Genomic DNA, 20,722 nt, shown 5'->3' on the forward strand with positions numbered 1-20,722 from the left:
GATCAGATTGCAATGGTCTGTCGTCACTTTGATCAGACGGGGAGTAGCCATTGCTAACATTATCCAGATCGTCACTTTAGTGGTATGGCAGCTGCTTTAGACCCAGGCAGGATCGCAGGCAGATGCCTCACAGACATCATGACCCAAGAACCCGCGGCCACGGTGAAGATTATGATGATCGTTACTCGTAGCTTAATGAAGAAACGACGTTTACAATATTCTCAACTTTGACTGGAGCTCCGTGGACTCTAGAGGACGCATAGACGAACCCTCTGTGTGCCTTTGTAATGTCTCGTCCATGTCAATATTGACGGGCTTCTTTGATGCGTCGCAACCCAAGCTAAGACGCCCGCACATCCAAGGCAAAACATGTAGCACTGTATCGGCAGCCAGACATACGAAAATGTAGACGTTCCACTTTTCTTTTTGGAAAATGCTGAGAAGAATGGCTATATCATCCCAGATCCGCTCTCGCCCTTTTCGTACATAAATTACAAATGGTAGGTACACAGTTATCATACAACTCCTAGTCCACGATATCCCCTTTTATGAGTCTCGCGGCTTGTCCTCTTGCAGCTCTTCCTTTTTTAGCTCGCTCTCTTGCGGCTCATTCTTCTTCGATTCGTCCTCCTCCGGCCGGCTCTCCTTCAGCTCGGCTTCATTCAACTTGTTCTCCTGGAAGATATCTTCCTTCAAGGTCTCCTCATCCAAATCGTCCTCTCGCAGCTCGTCTGTCGTTTCATCCCAAGATACCGTCTTCCACTGTGCCCTGTGCCCGAAAGCCTCATCATAAGTAACGGGATCATCCATGCCGAAAACATGGACGGGCTTCTCCTTGGCCGTCTCTTCCATTTTCGCACGGAATTTCCTGCCCCTCTTGCTCATCTGCTCCAGCTTGCCAGAAAACATCTGGTACCACGGGTCAGGCCCTTTCGCATCCTTGTCGTTTGAAAGTGCCTTCTTGCGTCGCACCTGAAGTGCTTTATACAGATGCTCGGCACGACCCGCAGGAAGTTCTTCAATGGAATACTCCACGGTCCACCCCGAAACGCCAGCCTTGGGATCGGGCCGCGGGGCGTATTCTCCATTTACCCGGTTCCGCACAGTCAAGACCATTCCAAGAAGCTCGTTATCAACGATATCAAGCTCAGGGGTCTCGTCTACTTGGGCTTCTTTGCCCTCAGAATCCTTGGGAGACTCGGTTGAGGCTGCCGTCTGGCTGATACTGGGGTTGGGATCCTCAAACATTTCAGTCGTTGCTTCCTCCATGTCTGAAGCCTGAGGGTTCGTCTTGATTTCCGACTGCTTCGACTCGGCAACCAGCTTAGAGAGAATACGCTCGAACGTTCGGAGTTTGGAGACGTCGGAAGTAGCGTCGTCTTCAGGAATGTCGGTGGTTTCCTCTACGTCGAGATTCTCGTCGACATTTGAAGCAACGCGGAGAATCAACTCCTTCAGACCGAGATTTCGAGAGCTGCGCTGTAGTGATGACCCTTTGTCTGTCTCTTGAACCGACTCAGTTCCCTCGCTAGCGGCTGGCACAGCTTCTTGCGCTGTGCTCGATTCAAAAGCCTGAGCAACATCGGCCGATGGGGTTTCAATGTCGCTCGCAGACATCGCATCTGTCTGGTCATCCTTTCCATCAATATCTTGTGCCTCGCTGGCTTGGTTACGCGTAAGGGCCTCTAAAAGGCCGTCGACATACCAGCGAGCTTCTTCAGGTGTTCTCGCCTTCAGCAATGCACTTTGCTCCAGTGCGTCGTGGATTGCCTCCCGTACATGGCCAACGCCGAGGGCATCGTCTTCCACTGCCTCATTGACCTTCTCCTGCATTTCTTCCCAGAATGCTTGCGTCTGCCATACTTGGCTACTAGACTCTGGACTGGACACATCGACGCTAACAGCTTCCTCGTCTTCTTCTTGGCCAACTGATCGCTCGACTTCCGAGTCTTGCATCTCGGGTTCCGATGACTCCTCTGAGGCCATGCCAAGGATCTGCTCCTCGAACTCTCTGACAGCAGCTTGGTTGCGCGTTTGGACCTTGTCGATATCTTCCTTTGTAACAGGCTTTGCGAAAACGTACATAAAAGGAGGGTCAGTAGGTCGCGTTTCCACATGAAGTCGGATGGATCGGCCAGGGAATCGTTCTGTCGCGCGATCGAGGACCTTGTTCAGGAGGTGAAGGCTGAGCTTGAATTCTTGGTCGCCGAGATTTCGGTAAAAGGTTCCGTGAATGGCTTGGTCCATCTCGTTGATTGGAATGTACTGGAAACCGAAGATGCGTTGTGTGTTATGGAAGGCAACGAAGATTCCATCCATACGGCCCATTCGCACTTGCAAGGAATACTTGAGGAATGCAGATCTGATCATGTCGAAGTATTCGCGCTCGAAAGACTCCCACTGGCCATAACGGCGGCGGATCTCATAGCCAAGTCCTTTGTGGAATTGCTGAGCGTCCATGCGGATTGAGACTACAGCTCTTGTCTTCAGATCAAACATTCCAGATCCTGGTAACCTTGGATCATACGCATCCAGTTGAGAACGCATAAGGAAATCGCCCATGGTGGTGTAATGGAAGGCTTCTGCAGCATTACGCTCCTCCTCGGTGATCTGATCGGAATTGGCACGGCGATACTTTTCGAACTCTTCTCGCGGCAGCGTCAACTGCTTCTCCATTGACTTTCCGAGCATACTCAGAATACTGGCAGAGTCGTACTCCTTGTCTGCATCTATTGCGTACACACCTTCATTGAAATGGAGGAAGGAGGCAGCTGGCGCACGAGAGATGGCAGTGAAACTCGAATACTCGGGCGTGAACTGGCGACTCATGTTGTCAGGGTTGATAGGCCGCCACGCAGAAAGCAAGAAGTGGAAATGGGACAGCGTTTGAGTCATGCTTGATGTTGAGCCGGTGTACTTCCTACCCAGCTTGGCCGCAAGCGAGATCAAGGTGTTATCCTTTGAAGAGGTGACATATTTCTGGAGCGCATTGAAGTCGAACTCGCTGATCGGCATAATATCGCCGAGGTAAGGATCAAAGTTGAAGACTCGCGAGCGGGGATCCTGCATATGGTATACTCCAGGGTTGAACAAGACTCTGTCCAGGCCGTAAGCGAGTTTTGGCACCTCGGGAGTGTCTGGTATTTCGACGGGCACTAAGCGAAGACTCTCCGCATGCACTCTCTTCACATTGACAAGAGGCTTTTCGGATTTCTTGGTCCTCTTGGGCTTAGTTGGGGGTGCTTCGCTGTCGTTCTTCGCTGTCTCGTTCGCAGCCGTTGCGTCGGTCGCTGTATCGGCGGCAGAACGAGCTGCGCCAAGAGCTGATGTACCAGCGGCCGCTGCCGCCAAAACTAGTGGAGCCTTGTCAACGCCAGTGAGGCGATTCTCAAGTGACGTCCACGAGGCTTTCACTGGATCTTGAGGTATCGGCTTTCGTTCCTCACCAAGCAGAACCTTTCGCACCTTTACCCGCATCTCATCCTTCCTGGCCTTTCCACGCGGTACGGACTGAGATTGAGCTTGCCGAGATTGGCCTTTGGGCCTAGCAGCGTCACCTGATGTGGTGCCCGACGATTTCGTGGCACTTGGCCTCTTTGCGAGGTGGTCGAGGGGTATTGACTGCGAGCGCAAGACGCTCTTCAGAACGTCCAGAGTGCCAGAAATCATCTTGAGCTTCCCACCCAACTTATCGCTCTGTTTCGCCACGAATGCGTCCAATTCTCCCTTCTTCCCAGAACCTGCTTTGGCTCCTTCGGCAGTCGCTTCCGTGGTGCCTTCTTTGATATTCGACAGCCTACTGTTGATGGAGGCGTAGCTGTGCTCGAGCTTCTTCAGAGACTCAAAAACCTGCTTTATAACCTCGGGTGCTGGTTGGGAGTCGACCGGCTTCTCGCTATCGGTGGGCTTTCCTTGTTTGGCTGACGTCTTCCTGCTTGAAGGTGTCCCAGCCTTCGATTGAGCTTTAGAGGAAGTTTTCTTGGGTGTCGGCTTCATTGACTTTGCCGTCCGTCCGCCCCTGGGCTTCGTGTCGCTCCGAGGTTTCCCATCGCTCCGAGGTTCCGTATTGCCCTTAAGTTTCTCTTTGCTCCTAGGTTCCAAGCCGCTCTTAGCCTTGACCTGGGCATCTTTCATAACATTGACTTCGGCATCGGGTATTGCATCGTTGCTGTGTTCTGCATCGTCTTTTGGGCCTGGCGTTGCTGTCGATTTCTTGTTCGAGCTACTCACCCTATAGCCTCGGTCGCCAACCAGGGGAGTGGTCTGGAAGAAAGAGGGTCGCGTCCGACATGGTGCTGAAAGGCAGGGCCGGCAGGACGCACAAACGTAGGAGTTTCCCAGCCTTTGAAGGCGCAGGGTGTTTGCACGAAGCATTGAGGAAAAAAGGTGACGATTTGTAGCCTTGGACGTTGACGGGGAGTTTGAAGTGGGCTAGAAAGCTGCTGGTCAATTTTTTTCTATTAGGTAGAACGGAACGCGGACGGGACGCGCCACAGTTTAATCAATTGCGACCAGGGTCCAAAGGAATCTTGGTCCGTGCATGCGCAGATCGCATGCCTGTGAGCAAAACCCTGGTTCCCTGTCTACCTTAACTCCCTTCTTGCCTTCTTACCTTAGGGTACCGGTAGCTCACCTCGGGCAGTTAAGAAGGCAGTAAAAAACACTATCTTGGTCGCTCAAGAACCAAGCAGTGTCCTCTTACCTATCTTACCTTGCCATACTTAGTTGTTGGCGAGCTTGATGTAAATCACGAGAGGAATCGAGGTAGTAGCTGCTGACAGGCTGAAGCCGTATAGCCCATCAACTTTCTAAAGAATAACGACCTTATGGCGTGTGTAGCAACAAATCCATCTCTCCCAGTCAATTTCGCCGCATCATCTGGCAGCGGTACAAATTGGGGGGTATTATGCTTTCCCAAACAATCAGCTCATGCCAGGCCAAATACCGCACCAGACGCCAGTCCATAATGCCGTGAAAACATGATCCACGCTGAGCCCGAACCCACTACTCCTTCCCAGTGAATGCGTGAGACGCATAGTCCGTGGCTGTATGCCGCGCTGCTTCGGCGTCTGCAAAGAGTGCTTGGACTTCAAAAGAATCCGCCAGCATACCGTCCGCCACACTCATCCAAAGCAAGTTTCCACTCCGCTTCGCCTGTGTCGAGGCTGCCCTTGCGCTTTTCAGAGCTTGTTCGCCCACTACATTATCGAACAGTCTGGACCGCATGATGCTGAGGGCTATCGCCAGACAGTGCGTGTTACCTGTCACCCGAGACCCATTCAACGAGTTCGTTATACTCGTTTTGATTTGGTGCATAGATGGCGGGGGCATCGTCTGAGCCGTTGCCTGTACGAGATTGAAGGCGGTACGGATGTCTGGATCTTGGTGTTCCGTACACATCGGCCGCAACTGGTCCAATAGCTCAGTAGATGTCATCTCGTCGCGGTAAGATGAATCTTGAAGGATCCAGATACGGTTCAGCGCAGCAAGTATGCACAGCTCCAGCTTAGCAGGTTTTCTGCCACCTGAACCCCCACGGCCTGCATCGATACTCAACCTCTCGTCTTCGAACAACAATAGAGCAGTCTCCAAATCACCGGTGCCTTGATGATAGACCCCGGAGAGGTATAGTGAGAATACGCTAAAGATTTCGTTCACAGCTGGTGTGATAGCCTGCTGCAGTTGTGCCACGCACTGTTCGACTTTTGGCCATTGACTGTGGGTTGCAAAGTACAGCCCCGTCAGAGCTTGTAAGTAACAGAAGATTTCGGTCCTCCATTTAGCCTGCTCCATCGACTCGCGTAGGGATGCTGCAGGAACACTGGGGGCTATCTCCTTGTTCCCTTGTGTTGCGTCAGCTTCATGCACGTCTGGGAACACAAGCCGCACTTACATTTTGCCAATACATCGAATCCCTCCTTCCAGAATTCGTGACTCCTCTTAGGATCCGAACCAGGGCGATACATGCCGGCTAAACCACTGAATGTATAGCTGTTGCCGGTTAGTTAACAACTGACAAAGACGGCGCAATTGTGTTGTACTTACGTCAATACTATAATCTCCAGTCGGTTCAGGAAAGTCATAACAATGTAGTCGTGTTGCCCGTTTGCTGGCCCAGATCGGAGGATTGCAGAGGTATCATCGCTGAGGGTTGCCGAGGTTGAGTTGTGCTTCTTGACAGGGATCAAGATCTCGGGGTTTAGATCGGTCCATGTTTGGGATCCTAAGTTTGCATCAAGCTTTGCTTGAAGTGTTCTCAGTTTGTGAATCAAGATATCGGGCGTTTTCTGGTGCATGCTACACGCAAGGTCGAGCAATAGCATCAAAACATCCAGCTGCGGAATCTGAACGGAGGGATCCAGTTGAAACTTGGTGGCTTGCGCCAGACAAGTTTGCACTCGTTCGATGGTGTCAGGGCGCATGTTCCTCAGCACCGACAAGCCTTCCAAGAGGGAGGCGAAGACAACCATGGCGTTATCCCCTCGCTCGCCCGCTAAAACGGCAATAGCGCGCAAGTTGTCCAGCACTGCCGCATCGGGTGGACTACCCGCATGGACATGGAACGTAGCCTTCAATAGACGAAAGGCGTAAACCCAGTGTATATGTTTGAACCTAGTACTTTTGTAAGCAACGGGCCAATATCGATCAAGGGAAGGTTACGCACGTGAGACAGTCCGCAATGTTTTTGTCAACGGCGATGAATGCTGCCTTCTGGTTCCTCTGAAAAAGTACCTTAAGCAGAAGATATTGCATACAGTACTTGAGATCGGCGTATCTATGCTGGAAGGAATGTCAACAAAAGATTCGAGCGAGTAACGATCTAATTCAACATACCTTGTCACAGATAGTGATGCCCTTGCTCAAGGCTGTTTCTGCCTCTTGAAGATTCTCAGTCTCATCACACAATATAGACGCATATCTCAATCTTGCTTTCGCCTCTTGTCTCGGAGACAGACGATTGCTTTGGAATGCAGCCTCGAGACATGCCAGACCAGTTGTAATCAACTTTTGGTACTCGCGTAGTTGCTCGTCTGACCCAGATACCGCTACTCTTTGTACACCACGGCGCGCCTTCTCGAAACACTCTTCTGCCACGTGAACAAGGATCGTCGTCGTGTCGTAAGACCTTGCTTTCGTCGATAAGGCGGGAGAGCCTCTAGAAGATATGGCCGGAGAGTTCATCGAGGATATCGCAGGTGACTTTCTAGCTATGCTAGGTGATCGTGCCGGCTGTACAGTTGGCGAGTTTGTGAAGTGAGGCTCGGGACTCGGTTGAACTGGAGAAGGCTCTGCGAAAGTCTGATTCAGGACTGGCACGGCCTGAGATTGACCCATGGGCGGCTGAGAGAACTGAGCATATTGCGGTACCGCCGGAAAGACTTGGGGGCTACGCTGTTGCTGTAGCTGCTGCAGCTGCTGCGGTGTTTGAGGCGGCGGCTGAGGCTGTTGCTGGAAGTGAGGTTGAAATTGCGGTTGATGTTGCGGCTGCTGCGGCTGCTGCGTTGGCTGATACTCAGCGTAAATTGGCGGCGTCGGTGTCGGTGTCGGTGCAGGCGCAAGCGCAGGAGAACGAGAGGCGTGTGTGGTTTGAACAAAGGGCGAATGAGGAGGCGCAAACTGTACGTTCATCGTATTCCCGTGAGGAAAGGGCTGCTGGAGTTGGTGATGGTGGGGGTATTGCGGCTGCTGCTGTTGTTGCTGCTGCGGGAAGGTGCCGCCATACGCAGGGAACTGCCCATATCCGTTCGCCTGCATATTCATCGGCGTAGGCGCAGGAAGGATAGGAGCCGGAGCTTGGGCAGGCGGTTGATGGTGGTAACTGCCGTGAATCGGTTGAACTTGGCCGTGACTGCCGTATGCAGCGTTCGCGTAGTTTTGGTTCTGGCCATTCCCACTCCCGCCGCCATTGCCATTGCTATTGCCGTAGGGATCGTGGTAGGGTTGGGGGACGTGCTGCTGGCCACTGAAGGCCTGCCCCGAAGGCAAGGAGCCCCGGTATGTCATCTTTGGGACTGCATAGGGATCGCAGGCTTCACTACATGGAATCTCGACGATCGCTTCGTTGAACTGGACTGACTTGTTGCGACGCGGTTGCTGTCCAATAGCCGCACCTGCAGGTCGCGAGGCTCCTCGAGGAACGACTGGTCGAGCAATGGCCCATGGTCCCTGCGTGCCTTACATAATTCCACGTGCCGTGGATCCCCCCCACGGTTACGACCAGGTTGGGAGATGCACAGACCATGATGGCTCCGTCTTGCCCCAAAAAGGCATACGTAAGGATGGGCGGATGGCTACCTACCTTACCTTAGGCGGACACTTCGTACTGAAATTCTGAACTTTTGGAATTCCGATGAGTGTGGCACTGCGTGGCTGAACACAGTCTTAGCCTCTGGGTACGGTTACGAGTCGAGTCGGTTCACTTTGTATTCTAATTGGCTGTCAACTTGTGCCTCGGCTCGATGCCGAATCCATCATGCTTTCTTTACCGCTACGGGATACCTTCAAAGGTGATCCACGTCATTCGCCTACTTTTGTCAAGCTTGAAATCTGCTGTCGTACAGACATACCACTGAATCCCGCTGCAGAACGGACACTTGGTGAACCCGGCGCCGATCTATCATGGTAGGCTGATTTCAGACTCTCGGTCCTACACCCAATTCAAGACAAATGGCCCGTTGGTTCGCCCCCTAGGACTTGAAGTTGGGACCCAAGGTCCGTAGCCAACATTGTGAATTTGTATACCTAGTACCTTAAATCGGTACCAGTCCTCGGGGCTCCACTGCCATGACTTATGGCTCTCCAGCTATCCTCGCATGAGAATTCATCTTGACTTCGCAATATCCTCATCTGCACTTCAGTCTTTTCTAGAATCCCTAGCCTCTTCATAACGTCGTACGACTGATTCTCTCGTTTAATTTTCACTCAGCATTCTGACATTGACTGCTGTGTTGTCTAGTGAAGGGACTTTTTCGCCTTTTGCTATCGCAAACTTTCTCTCAAGCCAAACTGTCTCGATCAACTGCTGTCCGAAGACTCCGAATCATGGACTGGCTAGGACACGCCAAAATCAACTTCACACACGCGCCTTCCCCTGTGGCTCTCAAGGAGAGGGATGGCGCCCAAACCGACCTCCTCAAAATTTGTGAAAAGATCACGCCGCCATGCCACATGAACCCGCTCCTCTTCAACGGTCACTTGCAGACCATGTGGACTGCCACGAAGCAGCACGGCCCACCAGTGTACTATCGTCGCAAGGTCTTCCACGCCGATGACAAGGCCTTCGAAGGCACGTTTGCCGTCGACTTCGTAGCGCAGCCCTTCGAGGAGACCGATAGCACCTTACCGCCGCGGACGGTGTACTTTGAGGACCAGGAGTTTGAGACTCTGGCATCGGACGACAACCGGCCCCAATTGGTCGTTCTCCACGGCCTCTCGGGTGGCTCTCATGAGATTTACCTGAGACATGCCATTGCGCCGTTGATCGACTCGGGAAACTGGGAGGTGTGCGTGGTGAACTCGAGAGGATGCGCCAACAGCAAATTCACGAGTGGTATCTTGTACAATGCTAGAGCAACATGGGACTTCCGTCAGGTCAGTAACTCATTCGCTGCTTATCACGTTTTGCAGGAGATCAACTGACAATCGGCCCAGACCATCAAGTGGTTGAGAAAGAAGTTCCCCAACCGCCCTCTGTTTGGCTTGGGCTTCTCACTCGGCGCCAACATGTTGACAAACGTAGGTTAATAGTTTCACATCATACCCTTCTCACGTTGACTAATTCTTCTACTTAAGTACTGTGGCGAGGAGGGCGTTGACTGCCAGTTGACGGCCGCTATCGCGTGCTCCAACCCCTTCAACCTTGAAGTCTCCAACAAGGCATTGAAGCGCACTTTCCTTGGTAGAGAGGTCTATCAACGAGTTATGGGAAGTAAGTTGCTCTCATCACGCAACATGCGAGTCTGATCCTCAGTACTTACACGCCCATTTAGCTAGCATGAAGCAACTGATCAATGGACACAAGGAGGAGGTACAGAAGCACACGAACCTCGATCTTGAACGTCTCCAGAACGTGACGTACCTATGGGAGTTTGACAGAGAAGTCCAGTGAGTCTCCATATGCCACCGATCCCGCAGACCATTTCTCACAATCGCAGATGCGTCAGCTGGGGCTACCCCACAGAGAGTGCTTACTACCGCGATGCGTCTTCCTGCGACGCGGTCTTGGCCATCCGGATCCCCTTCCTCGCCCTGCATGCTACCGACGATCCTGTAAGCGACCACTTTTCCCCAGCCCCCCCCCCCCCCAAATTCAAGGCAAGCTGACTAAACTTTACAGATTGCAGTAGAAGAAGCCATCCCTTACGAGGAATTCAGCAAGAACCCGTACACGGTTTTGTGCACCACCTCCTTGGGCGGCCACCTTTGCTGGTTTGAGCCCGGAGGCGGAAGATGGCATGCCAAGCCGGTACGTCCTATCATTCCGAGAATTTTGAGAAATGACGAACTGACGAGACCAGGTCTCAAACTTCTTTAACCACATGGCGTTCAACGTGGACCACAGCCAGCTACCTCCGAAGACCAATGGACTTCCACCTAGGAACGGCAAGTCAGAGTTCCACTTCACCCCTGCGAGGCACAGAATGGAGATCAAGGCAGCCGCAGAATAGCGCGGGACATAATAGACATGGGAACAGAATTTGTATCAGTATAGACTTAGATGGCGTAGATAGAAAAAATACACCTGCTTTTCATTGGCATTCGCAGTAGCGGACAAAGCTATTAAACAGGATAGTATTCGGACAGGTATTTGCAACTGTAAGATATGCAATTCACATCTTGGCAACACCTGGCTGACCGCTGTCTTATGGTGGTGCATTAAGCTCTCGCGCAAGGTCAAGCCCTCGCCGTGGTATCTGCTCTGAACGCCGTCGACACAACAGAGGGATCAAACAAATAGACGAATCAGAAGACGTTTCCCCTCCCAACTTTTTACCAACCCAATATGTTTTCTTTTTTGGCACTCCCGAACGCCGCCCAAGATGCAAAGACATGCTGCTTAAGTGCTCCCAAAATCCCCCCATCTTCTTCACTCACGCAAAGGAGACGCTCTTCTTCTTCGCCTTGGGCTTGGCGGCCTTTGACCCCGCGGTCGCGTACTGGCTGATCTTGTCCTCGTCCTCGGCGCGGGGGTTGCGCTTCCTCTTCTTGCGCAGCGAGTCCTTGGTCTCCTCCAGCCTGTTCTTCTTCTCCTCTTCCTTCTTCTCGGCCTCTACCCGGCGGGCCTCACGGATCTCCTCCATTTGTCTCGCCTTCATCATCTTGGACTCGATCTGGCCCTCCTTCTCGGCCTGAACCATGGCGAGGATGGTGTTCATGCTCTCCTGTTCGGGTGGGGTTAGTTGTCAAAATAGTCTGCAAGAAACAGAAGCGCTGGGGAGCCGTACCCTGTCATCGACAAAGACCTTGCCCTTCTTCTTGCCCTTGGGCTTCTCCACGCCGACCGGCGTGATCTTGTTCAGCTTGGGAATGCCGAGCTCTTCCTCCGTGTAGATCTTCTTCTTGCGTTTCTTCAGCAGGGCTTCGAGATTCGTCTTGCCGCCGGCCTTGAGGGGCTTGGTGCCCTTGGGCGTGTCTCTGGATTTCCTAACGATGCCATCGGGAACGGGCCTCTTGTCCGCGGCCTTGCTGTTCTTGATGCCGGAGCCGTTGGCGGCGTGCTTGTTCTTAATCGTTCTCGTCTTGTTGGGCGCCATTTCTGCGAAGACGGTGACGCGAAGTGTCTTCTTGTTGCGGGTTGTGGCGGGTTTGGATTATACAATTGGAGCGTGTCGCGACTCGGCTGGGTGGTTGGAAGGACCAAAGGTGCGACTTTCTTAGAATTTTTTTCTATGCTTGGGAAGCGATAAGCTCACCGAGGCGGATGCGATAAGCTCGAGTGGGCCCGCTCCCCGCCATTCGATCTCACTGGCTGCAGGGGTCTGAATTCCGAGCCGAGACCCTTCCAACAGGTAAGTCTCGACGAACTTGCAACAAGGTACCGCGCAGCAGGTAATCATCTGTTTTACTTTGACTTTCTAACTTCCTAGGAGACAATTGGATTCCATTGTAGAGCGAGACATGAGTCGGCAATCTCAAAAGTGCAAACCGACCCAAGGTATGACTCGGTCGAATTGAACGTGAGCTGCAGCGTCAGAACAAGCCGCCAGGATCGGTACTGGTCTCAATACGCCTTTTGCAGTGCGGCACTGTGCCATCCCTGTCAAGAAAAATGGGCGACTGCCGTTATCGCACACCTTGCGTCGTCTAAATCTCTCTTCTCACCTCTTTCCCTAGTGACTAACATTCTCTCACCAGGAAACTCACACAACTCCAGCATCACAGCAAGCCGTACCTGAGCCAATTGGCTCTCGAGCTTCCTCTCTTCTCCAGGTTCTTTAGTCACAACATTGGGCTGTCGCCAGTTGTCAGAATGGCGCAACCCGTCAAGAGGTTTCCCGGCCACTTGGCTCAGTTCGTGAGGTGCTACTCAGTCTCCGCCGAGAGCATTCCGGCCGCCAAGAAGAAGTACGTCCCGACGGAGGGCACCTATCCCAAGGGCTTCCAGGCCTCTGGTATTCTCGTTGGCGTGAAGCCGGGAAACAAGACGAAGCCCGATCTCGCTCTTCTCAGCTCAGACCGGCCCTGTGCCGCCGCCGCCGTCTTCACCAAGAACAAGTTCCAGGCGGCGCCCGTCACCTTCAGCAGGGACTTACTCAAGAAGAAGGCCAACCGCGGCATCCGCAGCGTTCTCATCAACTCGGGATGCGCCAATGCCGTCACTGGAAAGGGAGGTCTCGAGGATGCTTCTCTGATGGCCAGCGCAGCCGATAAGGTTGTCGGAGGGGAGGGCGATGCGTCATCCACCATTGTCATGAGCACAGGAGTCATTGGACAGAGGCTGCCCATTGCCAAGATTGTCGATAACGTCCCAGCTGCCCAGGGAGCTCTGGGCTCCTCTCACAAGCACTGGCTGAGCTTTGCTACCGCCATCTGCACGACCGATACGTTCCCGAAACTCATGTCAAAGACCTTCACGCTGCCTTCGTCACCAAATGTTGAATACCGCATCGCTGGAACCACCAAGGGCGCGGGTATGATTCACCCCAATATGGCCACCCTTCTCGGAGTTGTTGCCACGGACGCGCCCATCTTGCCCGCTGTCATGCCTTCCGTCCTCAAGCACGCCGTCGACCGCTCATTCAACAGCATCACCATTGACGGAGACACTTCGACCAACGACACTCTCGCTCTGCTCGCCAACGGTGCTGCCGGCGGCAAGGAAATCTCCTCCGTGGACTCACTCGACTACGCCGCCTTCCAGCAGGTCCTGACCGACTTCTCCATCGACCTGGCCAAGCTCATCGTCCGCGACGGCGAGGGCGCCACCAAGTTCGTCACCATCCGCGTCGTCGAGTCCGCCAGCGAGGAGGCCGCGCGCAAGATTGCCAGCACCATTGCCAGGTCGCCCCTCGTGAAGACTGCGCTGTACGGACGGGACGCCAACTGGGGCCGCATCCTGTGCGCGACCGGCTACTCGCTCGTGTCGGAGCCCGGCCAGGCCGTCAATGACGTCCCCGAGGTCACGCCCGAGAAGACCAACGTCTCGTTCGTCCCTACCGATGGCACGCCTGAGCTGAAGCTCTTGGTCAACGGCGAGCCGGAGATGGTCGACGAGGCCAGGGCCTCGGAGATTTTGGAGCTGGAGGATCTAGAGATCTTGGTGAGGCTGGGAACTGGCGACAAGGAGGCAACATACTGGACTTGCGATTACAGTCACGAGTACATTACCATCAACGGTGACTACCGCACATAAAAGGGACGTGGTAAATCAACGGATTGGGGAAATAAAAGGCCGAGATTTTAGGTAGAGAGAGCTTGAAGCATTGTCATATTAGAAGAGCGTCTTAAAGGTAGGTATTTGGCCATTGTTTGTCAAGGAAATAGACCAGCCAGCCAATTGAATAATTACTATATCGTTTGATTCGTGTCGTCGACGGCATCGAAATGTTGTAAGCGCAAGGGATTCGGAATTGCGTACCACAGGAAAGAGTGAGCCAAGGCACCGGGAAAGTATCCCGCCGGCCTGAAGACCGCGCCGAGGCATCGGGGTTGGGTGCGGGCACTGCTATTGGAGGCCGGCACGACTGGCGCTCCCCCGCAACGGTGACGCGCCGAAGTGGCACCACCGCATTATCCTTACGGGGTGTCCGTACTTTCAGTTTTGTGAGAATTAATGAGTGCCGGGGAACAGTTCTAATCAGGAGGAACTGCCACTGAACACCAACAGTGAGTCCTGAAGCTACCTTAGTAGGTAATTGATCGTGGGCCGGGGTGACCCTAAGACAGGTATCTAGGTAATCTTACGATAGGACCGGAATCTGCCTCTATCGCCCTGGAAATGAAGTCCGTTTCGAACCCACCTCAACCCACCTTATGAGCAGTTTGGCAATAAGCTATCCATGTGATCTAGGTAAGGAATCTTTTCAGCCCTCTGAGTAGATATGGCTAGTCAACCCAAAGGATGAGCCCAGCTATACGGCAGAAACCCACCGCTACAAATCTGGGGAGGGGCCTGGGGCCATTCTCAGACGCAGAGGGCGGAGGCGGAGGTTCAAAGGCGGCTACCCCAGGATCCCCACCTTTTGGGGGTCCCTACTCCCTAGGCAGCTCCAGACTCAACCTCGGCTTGCCGGCTCGTCCCATCGCTCGTCTACCGTACGATGAGACTAAACACTCCTCGTTCAAAAAGGGAGTAGATATCCATGCCCAATTGACGTTGTTCCCCATTTTCTGCATCTCTGTACTCTTCCATATCTCCCAAACCTCGCAAATTCCCAACTCTGAGACGAATCAATCTTGTACCGTTCACCTCAATTCGCCTCGCTCACATTTTCCCCCAAGATGACGTCCAGAGTCCCAGCCATCGTAAGTCGCTAGTGCGGGGAGAGCTTCATCCCAGCTCAGGTACCCAAAATTTGGAAACCGCAACAACATTGCTGACCCAGCTGTCACCGCCTTCCAGGTCCTGGATCGCCTCAGCGATCGCGCCAAAGAGGCGCTTGATCTCGTGGCCAAGTTTGTCGAAGAAGAGTGCATCCCGTAAGCAAAATCTCCATCTACTACCCCAAGAAACGCTGTCTCGCTTCGTCCACCGGGACTAAACATCCTATTTCCTGTGTGCAGAGCAGACCCCGTCCTAGACGCCCAGATCGGCCAGGGCGACGCGAGATGGGACCACCACCCGGCCATCGTCGACGACCTCAAGGTCAAGGCCAGGAAGTTGGGCCTGTGGAACATGTTCTTGCCAAAGGGCCACTACAAGGAGTCGCCCGGCTTCACGAATCTCGAGTATGGCCTCATGGCCGAGTGGCTCGGCAAGTCGCGCGTCGCCTCCGAGGCCGTCAACTGCGCCGCGCCCGACACGGGTAACATGGAGGTGCTGGCCAAGTACGGAAACGAGGAGCAAAAGGCAAAGTGGCTCAAGCCGTTGATGGAGGGCCAGATCCGCTCCGCTTTCTTGATGACGGAGCCCGAGGTTGCCTCGTCGGACGCGACCAACATTCAGCTCAGCATGCGCAAGGAGGGCAACGAATACGTCCTGAATGGCTCGGTACGTTGGGGGACCCTACGCGTGTTCCAGCGTTCTGAAGTTTCATTGCTGACATGACAGTAGAAATGGTGGTCCAGCGGTGCAGGTGACCCCAGATGCTCGGTTTACATCGTCATGGGCAAGAGCGACGCAAACAACAAGGACCCCTACAGGCAACAATCCGTTATCCTCGTCCCCGCGGACACAAAGGGCATCACCATCCACCGCATGCTGCAGGTCTACGGTTACGACGATGCGCCCCACGGCCACGGTCACGTTAGCTTCAAGGACGTCAGAGTCCCTGCCAGCAACTTGGTGCTCGGCGAGGGCCGCGGCTTTGAGATTATCCAGGGCAGACTTGGTCCCGGTCGCATCCACCACGCCATGCGTACCATTGGAGCAGTAGGTCCATCCACAAGTTTGTGTGTGACGGCTATAGACTAACGTGTACATCTCCCCAGGCCGAGCGAGCTCTCGAGTGGATGCTGATGCGCATCAACGACCCGACCAAGACGCCGTTCGGCAAGCAGCTCAAGGAGCACGGCGTCATCCTCGAGTGGGTAGCCAAGTCCCGCATCGAAATCGACGCCGCCCGCCTGGTGGTCCTCAACGCGGCCATCAGGATGGACGACCTCGGCCCCAAGAAGGCGCTCAAGGAGATTGCCGAGGCAAAGGTGCTCGTCCCGCAGACGGCGCTGACCGTCATCGACCGCGCCATCCAGTCGTTTGGCGCGGCCGGTGTCTGCCAGGACACGCCGCTGGCGGGCATGTGGGCCAACATTCGCACGCTGCGGCTCGCTGACGGACCGGACGAGGTGCACCTGCAGCAGCTTGGCAAGAACGAGAACAAGAGGGGCAAGGAGGTCACGGACAAGATCCAGTGGCAGAAGCAGAAGACGGAGCAGCTGCATGCGCAGTACAAGACCTCGACGTTCCAACCTGGGGCCAAGATTACCAAGTCCAAGCTGTGAGGTTGCGTCGCGTCGTGTCGCCAGCTAGGCGTTTTTGTATAGTTGAATGATATCTTTTTGTGTACAACGTCGCGAATGACAGGCCTTGGTCAGTCTAGGCCCTGTCCCTCCCCAGATAGGATTGACAATTGGGATGAGAGAAGTGATCTGCAACCCGTTGGCCCGCCGCCGCTCCATGTTCTCTGAGTCACACTAGTACCCCATTGTCTGGCCATGTGAAATTGAGTAGTTCAAGAGATCCTGCGGCATTAAGGTCCGGGAGGTGACGCTGCTAGTTACCTTGGAGATGGGCATGTTGGACAGCTCAGGACCGTTCATGCCGGCAGCATTGACCACAGATGCAACCTCTCTCTTTCCCCGGTGGGACGGGAGATGGGGTCAGAGCCACTCCACAGACCGAGAACTAGGTAGCAAGGTAAGCAAGCATTGCCGTAGCTCTCGACTGCTTTGCTGTACAGAATCGATGGGCAAAAAGGATGTAATGGCAAGGAACCATAGCTGGCAACATAAGGTCCGGGGTGCTGGGTTGCCCAGGAAGCCCACTAGTAATCTAGAAGGAAAGGATGGAAAGGGAAGGGAAGCCTGACAGCGCATCCCATCCACACCTGTCCATCACACGGGCGACGGCCGATGGTCACAGCTTCCTGACTGACAAAGGCTCGGTGTCTCTTGGTGTCTTTTGTTCCTTAATACGGAGTACGGATACATACTGCATAGTGATGGGTAAGTGGTAAGTAAGGTAGCGTCGTCCCCTGGCAAGTTAGGCCGAGGACCCGCATTCCTTCCCACCCCTGAACCCCTGCACTATTATCTGCAGACTGCAGTTTCCCACAGCGCCGTCGCCGTTTCGATTAGCCCGTTGCCCCGTCAACATCCTAGAAAATTCGTTTACTTCGACACCCGGCAACTGCTCCACCCACTTTACCACCCAACGTGTGCCAGACAGGGCCTTTTCGTTGCTTTCCAAGTGAGAGGGAAGAGCGTGCATCTTTTTCACATCCATTCACGAACGTCATAAACACTCCACGGTAACTCCTGTGCACCAGCGCAAGCACCCGTTAAGTACAAAGACCTTCTTCCTTCTCTGCATTGGAGCCCAAGCCACAGACCACAAACCATCCAAATCCACCACCAACACTTTGCACATCCATCTTCCTTCACCATCCCACTGCAAACCAGACCAGAACAAACCATCCATCCATACACAGACACTCAAACACACACTTTGCGCCTTCAGCTTCACGTCTTCTATACACACATCGAGCAGCAGAACCACCTTCAGAGTATCCAGCACAAGCTCAGCATTGCGCATTGCGTATACCGCAACCAAATCAAACCACCACACCACTCAAACCTCAAGCAAACATGTCTCCCAACGTACTCGGCGACAAGGACGTCAACGCCACCGTCGTGGTCAGTGACCCTCAGTCCACCAAGGACCTCAAGAGCATGGAGTACCACCGCCAGGTCCTGCAGAACAAGATGGCCCAAGAGAAGTACGACAAACTACAGCGTCGCAGCAGTAATAAGAACAAAATTCTAAACTCCATTGTCCTCAATAGGTCCAAGACGTACATCTCGCCATCTGACAACATCATGAGCCCTTGCACCGCTAAGCTCAGCGCCCTTCGCAACAAGCAGGTTGGCAAGTAAGTCATACCATCTTCCCATAACAATCATGAAGTCTACCGACATTGTCTACTCCTGTCAAAGTCTAACAAATGCTAATCTCTCCATCCAACAGGGTCAAGCCCAAGTCTCTCTTCGCCCAGACTTCTGCCAAGAAGCTCAGAAGCGACGCCGCCGTGTTCGGCGACCAAGCAGGCACGCCTACCAAAGACAGTGCCTTCTAGGCAGCGTCGTCGCATCTTCTTCTGACCAAAACAACATAAAAGCTTCACTTCACTCATGGGATTGGCTCGCGGGTTGTTTTACTAGTTTTGTCTCTTCCATCTTTTGGGAAAAGAGACGCTGAATTTGCGCCTCTGCTGGCTTTTCCGGGCTGTTTTTGAGGGTGGGATAGGGTTCATTGGCGTTTTACGGGTAGACCGAAGTCTGACTCCAGGATAAGGGGTTGGGTTGTACTACACCATGACATGACACGAAACGATATCAGGCTTTTCTTTTGCTTCTCCACGACTAGGATTCTAGAAGGACTGTATTCATCAGCCACCGCAAGATTGTCGGTCGGTATGAGCAGAAATTACAATTCCTCGTAACCTTTTTAAACCCATTTCTTATTTTTCATCTGGTGAATTCATTTCTCATGCCTTCCACGCGCTCACGACGCAAACCACATCCTCATCCGCCACCGCATGCCCGAGTCCCACTCTCTGCGGGATATGCCTGGCACTCGCACCCCAGACGAGCGCGTACTTGAAGGTATCCTTGAGCGTCCTGTGAATGCGGTCGCACACGTCCTCGATGGTGCTATTGCTTCGCACAATGAGCGCCTCGCTAAAATCCGGATCGGCGCCTTGGCGCTTGGTGTAGATGCGGATCAGCTTGAGCTCCTCCCAGCAGCGGTCGACGACGTCCTGGATGCCGAGGTCGAGCTCGCACGACATGACGACGGTGTGGGGCTCGCGGGCGAGCTTGTCGAGGAAGTCGAGGGAGACGGAGTCGATCTTGTTGTAGACGTAGAGGCACTTGATGTATTTTCGGTGGTCCTTCATGATGACGTCGATGAGGTCGTCGACGGTGGCGTACTCGTCGCGGACGAGGACCTCGCAGTTTAGGATCTTGTAGTCGCGGAGGATGTTGAAGACCATTTTCTCGTCCATGTTTTTGGGAGGGGACTGGAAGGTGATTTTCATGCCGCCTGCTTTTTTGGCTTTAAGGTAGATGTTTCTGCCACGGTTTCGTCAGACTCGAACGAATAGGGGAAGAGAAAACATCATCATCTTACGGTGGCTCTCTGTTGAGACGGATGCCCACGGCCTCCAATTCAGCCTCGAGCAGCGCCCTCTGCTCCGCCTTCTTGGTCGCGTCCAGCACCATGAGAATCATGTCGCTCGTCTTGGCCGCCGAGATGACCTGCCGTCCTCTACCCTTGCCCTCGGCGGCGCCCTCGATGATACCCGGCAGATCGAGCAGCTGGATCTCGGCGCCGCCGTACTCGAGGACGCCCGGAATGGCCGTGAGGGTCGTGAAGGCGTACGAGGCCACCTCTGATTTCGTCCGCGTGACCTTGGAGAGGAAGGTGGATTTGCCGACCGAGGGGAAGCCGACGAGGGCTATTCGAGCGTCGCCGGATTTGCTGACGTCGAAGCCTGCGCCGCCGCCGCCGCCTGCTCCTGGGCCTGGTTCGAGGAGTTGTGCTCGGAGACGGGCGAGTTTACTTTGTGTGTTTGTGAGAAAGGATTTTGAGTTGTGGTAGCTGAGGACTTACCCCTTTAGGAGACCAAGATGATATTCTTTGAAGGTCTGTTGTTAATCATGATTTGTTGCTTGATCCGGCTTGTTTGACAAACATACCAGTCGCCTTGTTCTCTATAGGAAGTTAGCAAGAATTCTATGCGAATGCAACATTGCGCTCGGTCATCTCTCTCTCCGGTCATGTTCACGATCAACTTGTAGAAAGGACATTCTCATTTCCCGTCGATCCTTCGAGTCTCTCCAAGTTGGCCAGAATGTAGATGAAATGACTTTTGAGAAATGACCCGAAGGCATGAGAGGATGCGTCTTACTTTGGGTCTTTCTCATCTCATCCTCAATCCTAGTGGCGCATCATCAGCCTCCCGCTCGCTTCGATTTCGTCGTGGTGGAGGTAGGGGGGTTTCCGTACTCCTTGATCTTTTCCGTAATGTTCACCATCTTGGCGATTTATGAGCTCAAAGTCCTGAGACTCTGACAAGTCCTATAAATCAAAAAGATGGTGATGAGCAATAAGCGCTTCGCTTTCTGATCGACGAGAGTCGGCTTCGCAAGTTCATGGTGGGGCAGGTCGACCTCCCAAGGCGTAGGAAGAGTGAACCGTGTGGCAGAATTTACCGCGGGGCTGCGTTGGAGCGACAAGGGTCTCCACTCACCGCCCTCGAACCACTGAGAGTGCGCCATGGTCTGCGCCACAGCTTTATCGCGATAACAAATTTCCAAGCCTCGCCGCGTGCGCTCACTGTTG

General features: G+C 53.7%; 8 protein-coding genes across 8 annotated transcripts; 4 read left to right on the plus strand and 4 right to left on the minus strand.

Annotated features, from left to right (window-relative positions):
• Positions 1 to 546: 546 nt before the first annotated feature.
• On the minus strand, positions 547 to 4,134 carry CCOS01_00906 (uncharacterized protein; the record flags this gene model as incomplete). The annotated part of the gene is made up of 1 exon (XM_060449102.1): positions 547 to 4,134. The coding sequence occupies one exon, from the start codon at positions 4,132 to 4,134 to the stop codon at positions 547 to 549; it is 3,588 nt and encodes a 1,195-aa protein (XP_060320540.1).
• Positions 4,135 to 5,004: 870 nt separating this feature from the next.
• Positions 5,005 to 8,004, minus strand: CCOS01_00907 (mitochondrial membrane protein Pet127; the record flags this gene model as incomplete). The annotated part of the gene is made up of 5 exons (XM_060449103.1): positions 5,005 to 5,843; positions 5,894 to 5,991; positions 6,046 to 6,612; positions 6,665 to 6,780; positions 6,835 to 8,004. The coding sequence occupies 5 exons, from the start codon at positions 8,002 to 8,004 to the stop codon at positions 5,005 to 5,007; spliced, it is 2,790 nt and encodes a 929-aa protein (XP_060320541.1).
• A 1,038-nt stretch (positions 8,005 to 9,042) lies between these two features.
• CCOS01_00908 (uncharacterized protein) lies at positions 9,043 to 10,667 on the plus strand (the record flags this gene model as incomplete). The annotated part of the gene is made up of 7 exons (XM_060449104.1): positions 9,043 to 9,591; positions 9,652 to 9,735; positions 9,793 to 9,928; positions 9,990 to 10,104; positions 10,155 to 10,269; positions 10,337 to 10,465; positions 10,518 to 10,667. 7 exons carry the CDS (start codon positions 9,043 to 9,045, stop codon positions 10,665 to 10,667), a joined length of 1,278 nt encoding a protein of 425 aa, XP_060320542.1.
• A 423-nt stretch (positions 10,668 to 11,090) lies between these two features.
• On the minus strand, positions 11,091 to 11,753 carry CCOS01_00909 (60S ribosomal subunit assembly/export protein loc-1; the record flags this gene model as incomplete). The annotated part of the gene is made up of 2 exons (XM_060449105.1): positions 11,091 to 11,381; positions 11,445 to 11,753. 2 exons carry the CDS (start codon positions 11,751 to 11,753, stop codon positions 11,091 to 11,093), a joined length of 600 nt encoding a protein of 199 aa, XP_060320543.1.
• Positions 11,754 to 12,469: 716 nt separating this feature from the next.
• On the plus strand, positions 12,470 to 13,852 carry CCOS01_00910 (arginine biosynthesis ArgJ; the record flags this gene model as incomplete). Its single annotated transcript, XM_060449106.1, has 1 exon — positions 12,470 to 13,852. One exon carries the CDS (start codon positions 12,470 to 12,472, stop codon positions 13,850 to 13,852), a length of 1,383 nt encoding a protein of 460 aa, XP_060320544.1.
• Positions 13,853 to 14,940: 1,088 nt separating this feature from the next.
• On the plus strand, positions 14,941 to 16,599 carry CCOS01_00911 (acyl-CoA dehydrogenase; the record flags this gene model as incomplete). The annotated part of the gene is made up of 5 exons (XM_060449107.1): positions 14,941 to 14,964; positions 15,062 to 15,138; positions 15,223 to 15,649; positions 15,713 to 16,030; positions 16,090 to 16,599. 5 exons carry the CDS (start codon positions 14,941 to 14,943, stop codon positions 16,597 to 16,599), a joined length of 1,356 nt encoding a protein of 451 aa, XP_060320545.1.
• A 1,365-nt stretch (positions 16,600 to 17,964) lies between these two features.
• On the plus strand, positions 17,965 to 18,452 carry CCOS01_00912 (uncharacterized protein; the record flags this gene model as incomplete). Its single annotated transcript, XM_060449108.1, has 2 exons — positions 17,965 to 18,248; positions 18,344 to 18,452. The coding sequence occupies 2 exons, from the start codon at positions 17,965 to 17,967 to the stop codon at positions 18,450 to 18,452; spliced, it is 393 nt and encodes a 130-aa protein (XP_060320546.1).
• A 411-nt stretch (positions 18,453 to 18,863) lies between these two features.
• CCOS01_00913 (TGS domain-containing protein) lies at positions 18,864 to 20,415 on the minus strand (the record flags this gene model as incomplete). Its single annotated transcript, XM_060449109.1, has 6 exons — positions 18,864 to 19,449; positions 19,508 to 19,939; positions 19,991 to 20,015; positions 20,077 to 20,091; positions 20,289 to 20,317; positions 20,387 to 20,415. 6 exons carry the CDS (start codon positions 20,413 to 20,415, stop codon positions 18,864 to 18,866), a joined length of 1,116 nt encoding a protein of 371 aa, XP_060320547.1.
• Positions 20,416 to 20,722: the final 307 nt, after the last annotated feature.

This window comes from Colletotrichum costaricense (assembly GCF_030867565.1).
Source record: "Colletotrichum costaricense strain IMI 309622 chromosome Unknown Scaffold_1.1, whole genome shotgun sequence".
In the NCBI taxonomy this organism is placed as follows: Eukaryota; Fungi; Ascomycota; class Sordariomycetes; order Glomerellales; family Glomerellaceae; genus Colletotrichum; species Colletotrichum costaricense.